The sequence below is a fragment of the Bos indicus genome, chromosome 19 (genome assembly GCF_029378745.1).
Source record: "Bos indicus isolate NIAB-ARS_2022 breed Sahiwal x Tharparkar chromosome 19, NIAB-ARS_B.indTharparkar_mat_pri_1.0, whole genome shotgun sequence".
Classification (NCBI taxonomy): domain Eukaryota; kingdom Metazoa; phylum Chordata; class Mammalia; order Artiodactyla; family Bovidae; genus Bos; species Bos indicus.
In genome coordinates, this window is record NC_091778.1 from 51,151,509 (window position 1) to 51,165,679 (window position 14,171).

A 14,171-nucleotide genomic window follows, 5' to 3' on the forward strand; every position below is an offset into this window, starting at 1 on the left:
TACAGGCAAGAACATAAAACTTCCATTTTGGGGGCCCAAAGATTCTAAGCTCACCCAAGAATGTCCACCACCATCTTAAATGACAACAAGAAGAAACAGAGACAGTTAATGACTGTTCAGAGCCCTGCAAACACACAAGCCAGGGAGCCCCAGCGCTGCCTGCAGATTTTCACGGGGAAGCCACATGTGCCTGCAGCCCCATGAAATTAACCCGCCTAAGGGAATTCCTCCAAAACGTCATCTGCACACGTACAGCCACAGAAACCATGCAGGCTCTCTGCAACTACCTTTACAAGCACAGTGGGTTCTTAGATCCTAGCAACAACAGCCAAAAAAAACTCCATCTTGCTGATTTATCAATGACAGTACCTTTTTTCATTCACATATAACCCAACTCCAGAGCTGTCTCTAACCTTCCTGTATAAAAAGCAGTAAATCCTCAAAAATTTTAGTACAGAATTACCATGTGCACCAGCAATTTCACTCCTAGACATACACCTAAAAGAAATGAAAACCGGGACTCCAACAGATGCAGGCACCCAGTGTTCACGGCAGCATTATTCAGAATGGTAAAAAGACAGAAATAACCCAAATGTCTACTGACAGACGAACACGTAAATAACAGGTCGTCCACACACAGAGGGCTGTCACTCAGCCATAGAGAGGAATGAGACTTGGGCATGAGCTACAAAACGAACTTAACCCGGGAATCCTAGATGAAGCAAGTAGGACACAAAGGACAGCCCTGCACAACCCCACTTACTGAGGCCCCAAAGCAGTGAGCTCACAGAGGCAGGCAGATGTGTGGGTGTCAGAGGCCGAGGGGAGGGGAGGTAGGGGGGGTTAAGGCTTTAAGGGGACATGGCTTCTGTTTGGGAACATAAAAAAATCTGGAAATAGATGGTGATGATAATGGTTATACAACACCGTAAATGTAGTTAATGCCACTGAACTGTACACTTAAAAATAGTTAATATGGCAAGTTTTATGTCACATATGGTTGGATGGCATCACCGACTCAATGGAGATGAGTTTGGGTAAACTCTGGGAGTTGGTGATGGACAGGGAGGCCTGGTGTGTTGCAGTCCATGGGGTCGCAAAGAGTCAGACGCAACTGAGCTAATAACTGAACTGATGTCATATATATTCTAAAATGTTTTTTGAAAATCGATAATGTAACAAACCAAAGCCACTGAATCAGACACTTATAATAGGTAAACAGTATGTTTGGTGAACTACACATCCTGGTAAAGCTGAAAATAACTTCTAAAAAGGATCCTTGTATTCACATTGAAGAAACTAAAGTACTGACAACCTGCTTTGTACCAGTCTTACCAGCAGCCCACAGCCATCTACCTCTGCTGCTGCTGCTGCTAAGTCGCTTCAGTTGTGTCCAACTCTGTGTGACCCCATAGATGGCAGCCCACCAGGCTCCACCATCCCTGGGATTCTCCAGGCAAGAACACTGGAGTGGGTTGCCATGTCCTTCTCCAATGCATGAAAGTGAAAAGTGGAAATGAAGTCGCTCAGTCGTATCCAACTCTTAGCGACCCCGTGGACTGCAGCCCACCAGGCTCCTCCTTCCATGGGATTTTCTAGGCAAAACACTGGAGTGGGGTGCCACTGCCTTCTTTGCATCTACCTCTACCCCTGGTTTAATCTTCAACCAAAATGCCCCCACTCCCAAGACAGGGAGAGGAGTGAGTATGAAATGAAGTACGCACACACTTTCACTCAAGGAGAAAAACATTTTGATACAGAAAAACACAACCCCTACTCCACACACTAAGCCAGAGATGTCTTGGTATGGCCATCACTTTTCTTACAGGCTGGAATGTTCAAGATTGCACAAAGGTTAAAAACCAGCAAAGCGCATAGTCGTCAGGAGAACAAGAAAGTGCTAGGAGAGGTCAGGAGCAGTGGAGAAGGAAAGCCAGGCACACAGGCCCATGGAGAGGGAGCAGTAAGGAGACAAGAGAGGTCAGCACTCTGCACATGCAGGCTGTGGCCAGGGCAGGACTCACCCACAGGCACAGGCTGACCCTAGGCGCCATGGCCACTCCACCAAGGAGGCAGGGCAGCAGCCACGCCTAGACCATCCCAGGAAGCCGAGAATGTATCTGAGGCTGACCTTGGCTTGAGGACCCCCACTTCCCTAGAAGCCCTTCCTGAGACCACACAGCCCACCAGGACTCCGCCACCCACACCCCAGCCTCGCAGCTCTTGGGGCTGGATGGTGGCTCTGCCAGCCTTCCCTACATTTCCTAATAAAATAACTTGCACACTTAATTCTGTCTTGGTGTCCACACATCTTCTCAGAAGACCCAGAGTAATACTGGAAAGCTATTCAGATGCTGGTTTTTGGATGATGTGACAGAATATCGCCATAGGGAGCTCCACGAATTGGTCCCTCTACCAAGGAAACCAGTAAGCTGGTAAAAACAGAATCTACCTTTTCAGCACTCTGGAATCTAATAAAAAACCTGCATCAACCAACAGGGTGCTTAGTGAACAGAGAGGCTACTATATTTCAGCATCTAAGAAGCCTCTGTTAGGTCACTGGCGATACACTAAAACAAGAGAAAAGAGACCTCAGTGACCAAACAACAAGGAATAAAGTCATTGCAAAAAAAAAAAAAAAAAGTCACGAATAAAGAGACAACCAAACAATCTTCAACAGCAAGAGCAGCAAACCTCTGACAAGGTGGAACTTGATTTCTAGAGTTACCACATCATATGTCAGAATGCCCAGTTTTCAATAAAAAAGTAACAAGGCATACAAAGAAAGAAAAAACTATGGTACAGTCACAGTGAAAAAAAAAAGAAACTGACAGAAACCACCTCTGAGGAAGGCCAGACAGCGTCTTACAAGACACAGACTCAATCAATTATCTCAAATATGCTCCAAGAGCTAAAGGAAACAAAAGAACAATGTCTGTACAAACATGGAGTGTCAATACAGAGACAGGCTGTAAAAGAGACCACAGAGAAATTCTAGAACTGAAAATATAGTCAATGAAATGAAAAATTCAGCTGAGGAAGGAGAACAAACTGCAGGTTTGAGCAGACAGAAGGAAGGATCAGAGAACCTGAAGACAGGGCAATTCAAACGGCCCAGTCTGAGGAGCAGGAGAAAGGGCTAAAGAAGACTGAATGGTGTAGGCCCATCACCTCTGGAGCCTGCTCCAGGATAAGACCGCAGTTGCCTGCACAACCCCTCCGAGGCAGGAGACAGCGCAGCTCCACAACCCACCAGCCACACGAAAGGTCGCGGAGAGGCGTGGCTCACCTGGAGGGCGCCACAGGCAGGAGGCGGCCAGCACCTAAGACCACAGGCCACCTCACCACATGTGATGTCTCACAGTTTTTGGGCCCCATCTTGACACTTTTCATCTACATTTGTCTACAACAGTACACTTCATCCAGCACTCTACGTTCTCACTCTGGCTGCTTGCGGCTGGTGGAGGCTGCTGACGTCATGATATATGACAGACAAGACACTGTGCCAGCCAGCCTCAGGCACGAGAAGCCGTGAGGGCTCTGGTCTCCTTCAAGTTAAACTGAAATTGGCACCACAGAGGCAGACTTCCTCTTGACCTGTGACACCCTTGTGCACACACACACTCTCACACGTCTGTTTTCACAAATAAATGTGTAAGTCACTTAGGGTGGAACAAGAGTAAGTAAAAGTACAGCAGTACATCTCCGTGGCCTTGGGGTAGGCAACGACTTCTTAGATATGAAAGCAGGGGCACAGGCAACAAAACAGAAAACTGGTAAGTCAATCAAAACTTACAGCTTCAGTGCATCAAACTCCATCAGCAAAGTGACAAGACAACCACAGAGGAGACAGAATATCCACAAATCATGTATCTGATAAAAGGCTTATATCCATCAAGAACTCATAACAGTAGAAAGACAAACAGCCCAATTTTTTAAATTAACAAAGTACTTGAACATACATTTCTCCAATGAACATATCCAAATGGTCAAAAAGCACATGAAAAGATGCTCAACACAGTTGAGATGCAAATCAAAACCACAGTAAGACACCACTTTACACCCACTAGGATGGCTATTAAAAAAAAAAAAACAAAAACAGAGAAACATCAGAGTTGGAAAGGATGGGGAAACTGGAACCCTCATACGCAGCTGGTAGGAATGTCAAGCGGTGGTGCATGGTACAACCGTCTTGGAAGAGTTTGCAGTTCCTCAAAAAGTTGAAGACAGATCTAGCATTGATCCAGCAATTCTACTCCTAGGTCTACACCTAGTGATTTGAGTATGAGAACTCAAATCACGTGGCCACACAAAACTTGTACACAAATGTTCAGGGCAGCATTATCCACAGTAGCCCAAGGTGAAAACCCAAACGTCCATCACCTATGAGAAGATTAATAAACGTGCAGCCATACCATGGAATATTATTCAGCCACAAAAAGGAATGAAGTACTACCACTATACGGTACAACGGGGCTGAAGGTTAAAAACATTACACTGAGTGAAAGAGGCCAATGCCAAGACCACCACTGGAGATCCCATTTACACGAAGTGTCCAGAAAAGGCAGTTACAGAGACAGAAAGAGATCAGTGGTTGCCTGGGACTGGGGGTGCTGAGGGAAAATGGGGAATGACTTCTCCGGAGTATGGAGTTTCTCTGAGAAACAATGAAATTAGACTCAGATGGTGGTGGTTGCACAACTCTGTAAATATACTAAAAACTACTGAACTCTTTAAATGGGTGAACTTCACAATATATTAACATAAATTGTCTCTCAGTAAAGCTGCTACAAAAATAAGCTGAAAGAGCCCATAGAAATCAAGGGTCGAGCAGCTCTGCACGTGCCTCACAACACCGGGCGCACAGCCAGCGCCTGCAACAAGCCCACCGCTTGGCTGCTGACAGCACCTTCTCTGCACAGACGTCATCCCCAGGGCGCGTGCCATCTGTGGAGACACTCCAGCAAAGGCCCCTCTTCATCCCTCCCAGGTATCCAGCCCTTCCATCCACAGGCACCGGTGCTCCCAGGGACATCCCCACCCACCACAGGCAAGCTTCTTGTGGCCTCGGTCCCAGGCTGCACCTCCATGTGGCCGGGTCCTAGAGCTAGGACACGCAGGCCTTGAAATCAGTGGTCCGTCTGCACCCGCCATGCTGTCCCCCTGCTCAGACCCACTGAGAAGCTTCCGCCCCATCCCCTCACTGGCATGAGTCTTGCTCCCAGGAACCATGATGTCACTGCAGGAGAAGAACCACGGCCACGCACACATTCTTAATGGGCGACAGCACCCCCACGAGGGTGAAATTGGTTCTGGGGGACAAGACAATCCCAGACATCACAAGAGCTCACGACCCTCCAAATTGGGACCGAAAGGATACTGAAACTGCACAGAAGGGAGAAGAGACACTGGGACTCAGAAAGGCCTACGTGAGAAAGAAGCCTGAGGACACAGGCCTAGAAGGCTCTCTCCTGCAACACTCACGATGCTCGCATCATGCCAGGGACTGGGCCGCGCCAGGACGGGGCTGGATGAAGCACCACAAGGTGCACACACAAACTGAGCTTCACACTCACCATCTGAGAGCCGGGAAGGGAGCAGCAGGCCTCGTCTGCCCAGTTCCGCCAGCGCCAGACACCCGCCATGCCAGGCACTGTCCGTCTCCTGGAAACTGAAAATACAAGAGAGCCTGAGACCCCAGCACCGTGCCAGCTTGTCCCCCCCAGGACGCAGAGCACACGTCCACCCACTGGGCTGAAAGCATCATTAAAACTCTTAGTAAGTTTGTCAGCTAACGAGGTAAAGTACTCCAAACCAACTGGACAGCCATGTTCAGCCATGTTCAGATCTCCAGAGAAAGAGTCCAAGTCCTGGGTCAGCCTCACATGCCCCAGAAACACACCTCCCTCTGTGATGTCCCCACACACCTGAAACAGTCCAGCACCGACCCAGTCACGTCATCCGCCAGCTCTTTGGGCAGTCTTCCGGCCATCCTACCAATTCTGAAAAGAAAAAGCAGCGTCAGCATCTGTCAGCATAACCAGCCCGTCGAGAGCCCATGCTACACTAGGAACATCCCGAGAGACTGTCCTTCCCGCCAGAGAAGGGCCAAGTGGCTGAGTCTGTTCCACAAAGGCCAGCTGCCCCATCGGGGGCCCATCACACTGACATGAACACAGGACAGATATCTGGGGGACCCAGGCAAAGGGGGCCCACTGGGCACGTGTTTGTCTCGGACAGTCAAGGGTCCCAGCTCAGCCCCCAAGGTCTGCCCGGCAGGCTGTCCCACCCCCATGCTGGATGCCAACTGGGCTGGCTCCCCTAAGGTCACCTGCCTGGGTTGTGTCCCGGCCAGGAGCACCCCAGGAAGACCCACCCTCCCAGCCCATCACATTCCAAGCAGACAAGACTCTGGGCTTCAAAGTTACCCAAAAGCCTCCATGTGCGCCCCCTTTCCCTGCTGCTTGCTATGTGAATTAGTTGGCACAGAAACCCAGAACTCTCGGGGGAGGCCCACCAGCACTTCCATCAATTTTACTTTTCCCCGTAACCATTTCCTTTGTACTCTGTCCCCCATGTCCCTCTGGCCCACCTGGGTGGGCCTGGGCACCTCTGCTGGTTGTTCCCTCAGGCGCAGCAGAGGGGAGATGCCAGACTCTGGGATTAAGCGGGGCTGTGCAGCACCCCTTCCTACATGAGGGGTGTACCCCTGGCCCTGGGGGCAGGAAGTGAGGGTCATGGCGATGAGGACATGGACGAGTAAGAAAAGGAACACCTGAAGGTTAACAAAAGGCAAATGTGGCTCACTCCAACCAAAAATGCAAGAAAATGAAGGAGCCACTGACCAATCTCAGCAATGTTCTTGAAAATTAGGACATAAAGCAATAAATATAAATTAGGGAAAAAAAAATCAGTCTACCTTTTAAAACTCTCAGAGCTGTTCACAGCTATCAAAATCCACAAGAAGTTCTTCATGATTAAGAAGACCCAGCAGACCCGTGAGTACCTGGGAAGTAAGCTGCCAGCCCCCAGCCCACCCCTGGCCTGAATTGGGCACCTACCCTTTGGCCGCAGACCACCGCACGATCGTGTCCTTGTCCTTCAGCCCAACCAGCAGCTGCTCTGGAAGAACAAAGGAAGGCCAGTCTGTGAGCCGCATGGAAGCACTCGGAATTCAAGCTGAGCTCTCAGTTCCCAGCTTTAAGGTAACCCACCCTGCATGTCACTCCAAACAACACTATGAAGGGAATTACAGGAAGAACCTTAAGTCTAATCATAAGAAAAGGACATTTCCTCCTGTGTGTTTTCAAATCATCATTTAAGACCAACTTCTGCCATAGCTCCTAAAAAGTACATCCACCCATCCTCACAGGCACTGGGCAGAGAGCACCAGTGAGGGAGGCTGCCCAGAAAAAACAAGTGTCTGCTGGAGGCTGCAGAGAGCAGTTCTCCTGGGGACCGGGTCCTGGAAACAGTCAGCCACTAGGAGAGGCTGCTCAGAGGCCTCGTGAGCACGACAGGCCTTGCAGGCCGGTCAGTGGAGGCCCTGCTAGAGAGCAGAGGCAGGACGGAGCCTGTGGAGGTGTACACACAGGGGCACCCTGACCACAGCAATCTAGGGCTGCATCAGAGGGCAAGGGGGACTGCGGGTGCAGGAACCCCCAGCCTCTCCTCCCGCCCTGCAAAGACCGGAGGTCGAACTGGGTGCCCTGTAGGTGGAGATGAGGCGGCCCGCACTCACCGATCACACTCTCCACCTCCTCGGGGACGTCATCCTGTCCATCGCTGTCGGGGGTCTCAGCCTGTGTCACGGGCTCTCTGGGATTCTGAATGGAATGCTGTAAGCTCTCGGCCAAGGAGCGGCAGCCCCGCTGGTACCTGCAAGGAGCAAACAAACCTCAGACCCACTGGGACACCCTGGAGCTAGAAACTCCCGACTGATTCAGCAATTTATGAATAGCATCACTGTGAAAATTCCATGTGCTTTCCAGGGACGGGATGGACAGGAAGGAAACTGAGCAATAACGGTTGCCAGCATGGACTGTCAAGGAAAGATGACCACCTCATCTGAGCTTCAGAACACAGATTCACCCTCTAGAGGACTTAGAAACCCTCACGCGTTAGAAAGCTTTCTTAGCAGAAAGGCAGATGATAAAGCGTGACAATAAGAAAGCCTGTGACTGAGATGGCAGGAAAGGCATGTTCGAACCCACTGGCCTTGGCCCTATCTCCAAAGGCTCCGCCTCCAGGTCCCAGCTGAGTGCAGTCCCACCCCCGCCCCTGGGCCAGGCCCTGCCTTCCGCACCCCAGGGGCCACAGCTGGTCCTCTCCAGCTCCCAGAGCCCACCTCCTGAATGGCTCTCACTACTTCCTGCCCACCACACCCCCCTCCTCCACCTACTGAGGTCACCAGCATTATCTCCCACGGCGCCGTGAAGGGTCCCACAGCACAGGCCAGCTCAGCTGTCTGACTGCACAGTCCCTGAACTTCCGGTTGCCTCAGTTTCCCTGTCTGTAAAGTGAGGGCAGATGGGAGGATGCGCACAAAGCACAGACCAGGGCCTGTGCAGAGCGAGGCCCACAAACACCGCCTCCCTTCCTGGAAGCCGGCAGGCACGCTTGGGCCTGACTCTGGGGCAGCTCCATCTCAGGACAGGGCCTGGGGCACAAATGGTGACAGGCGGAGTTACAGCATGACCACTAGGGGCCGTAGCCTAAGGCCAAGTCCGGCAAGAGATAACTGGGGCTTTGGAGATAGAGGCAACCTGGACGCTGTTAGCTGTGGCCTTGAGGCCTCAGATTCCGTGGGGCAGTTCCCAGGATGGAAGGTCAACCAACCACCAATGGCCAGTGATGGAATCAGCCCTGACTATGCAATGAGGCTTCCAGTAAAACCCACAGAAGCCCCATGCCCTCTCCCTGAGCCCTGCCCTGCCCTGCCCTCGGCATCTCTTCCACTTGACTATTCCTGAGCCTTTTGCAACAAACCAATCATCTCGTAAATAAAATATTTCTGAGTTCTGTGAGCCACTCTAGCAAATTATCAAACCCATAAAGGGGGTAGTGGGAACCGCCAACCTGTAGCCCAGCTGTCAGGAGCGCAGGTGACAACTGGGACTTGGAACCAGCGAGGGGAGGGGTTGAGGGGGGAAGAGACAGTCTTGGGGACTGAGCCCTTAATCTGTGGGATCTGGTGCTGTCTCCACGGAGACAGATTCAGAACTGAGTCCACACTACAGGTCACCCAGAGGGTGTATGACAACTGCCTGGTCTGGGGAAAACAACGCAAAAGAATCAGAGCAGCAACAGGTAACTGAATCAGGGAGAAGGTCACCAGGCGCCACAGGACTGTGGTCATAAAGCGCCCAACAAGCAGCAGGCACGTGGTGACGACTGTTGACTCTGCCGCTGTTCTCCTCCAGTGAGGACATGCTCACCAGCTCACAGGCAAAGTCCTCATCACTGTCCAGCAACCAGGGACCAGACAGGCTGCCACCGGACTCTCCCTCCCGCCTTAACCACAGATCCAGACAAACTGCATAAACCAACTGCTGGCAGGCACAAGACACCCACGGCAAGGCTCCAAGCCCTCACAGCAGAGAAGCCCTCGGGCGCACCCACTGTCCCCCCTGCTTCCTCCCAGAGGAACTTTCTAAACCACAGCACAGGAAAGTAGAGCCCAAGCAGAGAGCCACTGTCCTGACGGGCAGAAAAAAAAATCGTGACGAGATGGCTACTAAGTGGGGACAGACACTAGAGGAAGCGGACCTGAGAAAGCACCCCAAATTCTGCATAAGTCTCCTGAATCCTCAGGCAACTGTGAGGCGCGTTAAGATCCAGACGCGCCATCAGAGAGCAGGTAAGAGGCCAAGAGCCAGAGTCCAGAGGTACCCATGTCACACCGGGCAGTCACTGAAGTGTGGGTCCAGCAGGAGGGACCGACAGGCCACACGTAAGACACAGCAGCTGCTGCGGGAGCGAGGGCTGCATCCCAGTGGGAGGAACGGACCAGGCCCGGGCAGACAGCAAGATAGCAAGAGGGGCAGTGCAGCCAGTTACCCGCCTGCCAGATAGACGCACTCCTAAGGGGACGATAACCAAAAAGGAAATGAATCTACAAGAGAACGTGAAAGTGCATCAGAGGGGATAAAATGAAAAAAAAGACGAAGAGACAGAAAGCAAACAACAGGCCGGAAGACTGAAGCCACCACGTTTAACGATCACACTCAGTGTCCACGTTTAACGATCACACTCAGTGTCCAGGGAGGTACAGCCTGAACAACGTAACTGTGATGCTGAATTACTCTCCTTCCCGAGTAAACGCTTAGAGTACTTGTGGTGGTTCACTTGAATTTGTCAAGCTGGCCGGGTCACAGGGCCCAGATATTTGTTCAAACGTTATTCTGGGTGCACCTCTGTGGGTGACTCTAGGTGAGATAACATTTACCTTGTGGGCTGAGTAGAGCAGCTTGCTCTCCCCAGTGTGGTGGGCCTTGCCCAGCCTGGTGAAGGCCCGGGGACCACAGACTGGATCACTCTCCCCTCAGTGAGGGATTCTTCCTGCCTTCAGACTCAGACTGAAACATCAGCTCCTCCTGAGTCTCAAAGCCTACCAGATCTGGACACTCACAACCAGGAACCAATTCCTTGTGTCTCTTAACACACATACACACACACCCACTCCCACACTGGTTCTGTTTCTCAGGGGAACGCTAACATAGTACAGAATGTTAACCTTTTACAGCGTCTGGAAAGCAGACACTAACATTAGTCTCATAAAGTTTACAGAACATCCTTACAGTATGCAGAATACTCAAAAGGTATTTCAGTAAAACATCACTAATATATAACACACTTCTCTGCAATTCCCTATAACTGAAAACATAATCAATGATTCCTCATAACCAAATAATTCCTCCCAAAACATACATATTAATACTTGAAATAAAACTGAAGACTGGGTGGGAGTGGGGTTCAGGATGGGGAACCAATGTACACCCATGGCTGATTCATGACAACGTATGGCAAAAACCACTCCAATACTGTAAAGTAATCAGCCTCCAATTAAAATATATTAATTAATTTTTTAAAAAAATACTGAAGACTGTTAAAAATGTAGTACCCCAGCACAATAGAACAGGCTGTTTCCATGGGAGCCACTAGGACCATTAAGACATCTTTTCCATCCTCAGACAGAGACAGCTCTCTCTGAGTAAACCGTGAGGAGTGAGCCTGAAACCCAGACTGAAATGACCAGAATAGAGCTTCCCCTACGGTGTGACCCGTCAGTGATGCTGCCCTACACTAGAATAGGCACTTTCAGAACAAGAGACAAGCTTTCCCTCTCATCAGCCCCACTTCAAAATTCTACCTGGAAGATGTGAAGTCAGAAAATAATCCAAAGAAAAAAGCTGTTCCTTTCAAAATCAGAAACACTCTTGAGACTGGGGGGGGGGGGGGGGGGGGGGGGGGGGGGGGCGGGAATGAAAGCAGGAGGACACATCAATTAGCCCACTGGGCCCAGATGCCTGAAACCCCGGGCCCCACACCAGCCTCCAGATACCCCAGGCTGCATGGTCACTGCTCAGTCTACCAACCTCCATTTGGCCACCTGGGGCTTCAGGAAGGTCAGGCCCAGCCGCTGCACGAGCTTCACCCCGAGCTTCCGGAGCAAGGTCTGGTTGCTGTCGGGGAGCCTGCAGCTGTCCAGGCACTGGAGAACGGTGGCAGCTGTGAACACAGAACATCCTGCTCAGTTTGCTGGAAAGGTTTGTGTGATCTCCCAAACCCACCAACCCCACCTGACATGCTCAACATCAAAACCAGACACTTCCCGGGCCCCTCCTCCAAGTCAGCGTGAAGGCCCACATCAACGCTGCGCCCCTTGAGCTCTGCTTCATTAAGACCTCGTCACCTCATGTCACTTAAGCGCACTGGAGTCGGACCTGCTCCACCAGGCATCCAGAGGCGGGACGCAGAGGAGCCCAGGGAGCGAGGAGCACCTTGAGCAGAGAGGCTGGGTGAGCACATGGCGCTGGAGCACACGCTAAGGGCCACGAGGACCATGCAGACAGACGTGGGTGTGAGGCTCTAAGAACAGGGAGGGATCTCCACAACCAGGGGAGCGGTGTGATCGGGTCCCCCTGCCACTAAGGCTGTTCAGGGCAATAAGGAGAGCGTCAGAGAAGGCGGAGGCGAGGAGAGCACACGAGACCATGTTTCGCATTAAGACAAGAGCAGGGCAGTTTTCAAGCCAAGTTGTGATGGCATCTGGGTAACTCCCCAAAAGACCCAAACGTCATACAGTGACCAGCCTGGGTACAACTGATGGTAACTCAAGACAGACTCGGGGTCTGCGTGTGCAAGTCTGTTGAGGACAAACGTGTGATGATGCTGAGTGTCGACTGCTCACGTTCTCAGGTGTGACCATGACATCAAAATGATGTTTCTTAAGAGAGTGAACAGATGCCAATGGGATGACAGGGTGTCTCGGGCAGGGGGGACGGTGTGTGAGGGGGAGCATGGATGAAACAGGATGCCCATGCATCAAAAACCTGACGCTTGTGATAGAAACATGAGAGTCCACTATACCAGTGTCTCTTCCGTTGTGTATATGAAATGTCCCATGATGAAATGTCAAGATATAAACAGACTCTACTACCCAAATCTGATCCATGCATCTTCTAAGGCACAGACTAAGAATCTTGTTTCAGGTAGTAAGCCTTCCTGCAGCAAGAATGACTATATAGGTTTTCATAAGTTGAAGTTTAATCTAAAATTAAGAGAATGCGACGAAAAGGGCAAATGATGTAGCCATGGTGCCAGCAAGAATGCAGCTGGGCTCCCAAGAAGCGAGCTGAAGACCTCAGGGCTAGGTCTACATTCCAAGTCCCCAGGATCGAGACCTGTCAGTCAGGAACCCAGACCTCCTCCCGTACAAGGCCTGAGGCCAAAGAGTTAGATTATTCACACATACACACTCTCTCTTACACACACACACATACACACACAGAAGACAAAAAAAAAAAAATTTGTGACAACAAAAAAATACAGCAAGTCACAAATTTTTGTGCCTATGAATAATCTTAGTGAGACACATTTGATCAGAATTTGGGCAAACTCATGTCACAAACACATCCTCACTTACAAATAAATCTTACCGTAGGGTAAACAGTCTTCACGTTTTCCATGTTTAAATATTTGTGCCTAAAAAAAAAACAAACAAAAAAAAACTATTAAAATGTTACAAAAACCTTTACAAATTTAAAACATAAATTATCAAAACAACTCATTGCAATCTTTCAAAATTTTTATCCTGAACACTCGCCATGAAGTAACAAGATTTGCTATACAGGAAAGAAATTACGAGACTGAAAATCTTCCGAGTGGGCAGCATAAACCAGGGACGCAGCCTGAGGCAGGCTCACTGACGCACTCCCGTGTTGGAGTAAGCGCGCCGGCCTGTACGGAGAGGAAAGAACGGCACCAGGTTTCCAGGACTGGCGTGTAACTGAAGGTACCAAAGGATAAGAACCACAGGTTGAATTATCCCACACAAAGGTAAGGCTCCCACAAACTCATCCGCAATCCGAGTCAACAAAGGAGAAAGGGCCCCTCCTGCACCGCACACACGTGGGGCCAGCAGGCCGTCAAAACATCAAACCCTGAAGTCCTCAACCTGAAATTTTACCCTCTGCTTTCAAGTCTGCAAAGTCAAAGTGTTAGTCACTCAGTCGTGTCCTACTCTCTGCGGCCCCATGGAGTGTAGCCCGCCAAGCTCCTCTGTCCATGGAATTCTCCAGGCAAGAACATTGGAATGGGTTGCCATTTCCCTTCTCCAGGGGATCATCCCAAGCCAGGGATCAAACCCAGGTCTCCTGCATTGCAGACGGATTCTTTACCGTCTCAGCCACCAGGGAAGCAAGTCTGCAAGACTCGTGGTAATTCACACAGGTACCCAAGCCCTTAAACGAAGAGCTCTAAAGCTGAGCACCTTTAAGAAAACAGCTAAGGAACTTGTCCTCCTTCAGGAATAGCATTTAACTGGCACAGAAGACCGCTGCTTAGACCATCTGAAGGTACATGGGCCTGACTTCCCTGGACCCTGTCCCCCAACACCAGGTCCTGCCAGCCAATGAGCTACACTGAGTTGAGATGAAGAGGGTGAACAC

The 14,171-nt window shown here is 50.5% G+C and overlaps 1 protein-coding gene across 2 annotated transcripts in view; it reads right to left on the reverse strand.

Moving 5' to 3' along the window:
* TBCD (tubulin folding cofactor D) overlaps positions 1-14,171 on the reverse strand; it is a 148,543-nt gene that overhangs the window by 97,894 nt on the left and 36,478 nt on the right. For both annotated transcript variants that reach the window (XM_070773833.1, XM_070773832.1), the window contains exons 8-13: positions 13,161-13,206; positions 11,598-11,730; positions 7,742-7,878; positions 7,062-7,122; positions 5,928-6,002; positions 5,577-5,671 (exon numbers count right to left, since the gene is read on the reverse strand). In XM_070773833.1, the coding sequence (XP_070629934.1) occupies positions 5,577-5,671; positions 5,928-6,002; positions 7,062-7,122; positions 7,742-7,878; positions 11,598-11,730; positions 13,161-13,206 (547 nt within the window). The remainder of the gene's footprint in view (positions 1-5,576; positions 5,672-5,927; positions 6,003-7,061; positions 7,123-7,741; positions 7,879-11,597; positions 11,731-13,160; positions 13,207-14,171) is intronic.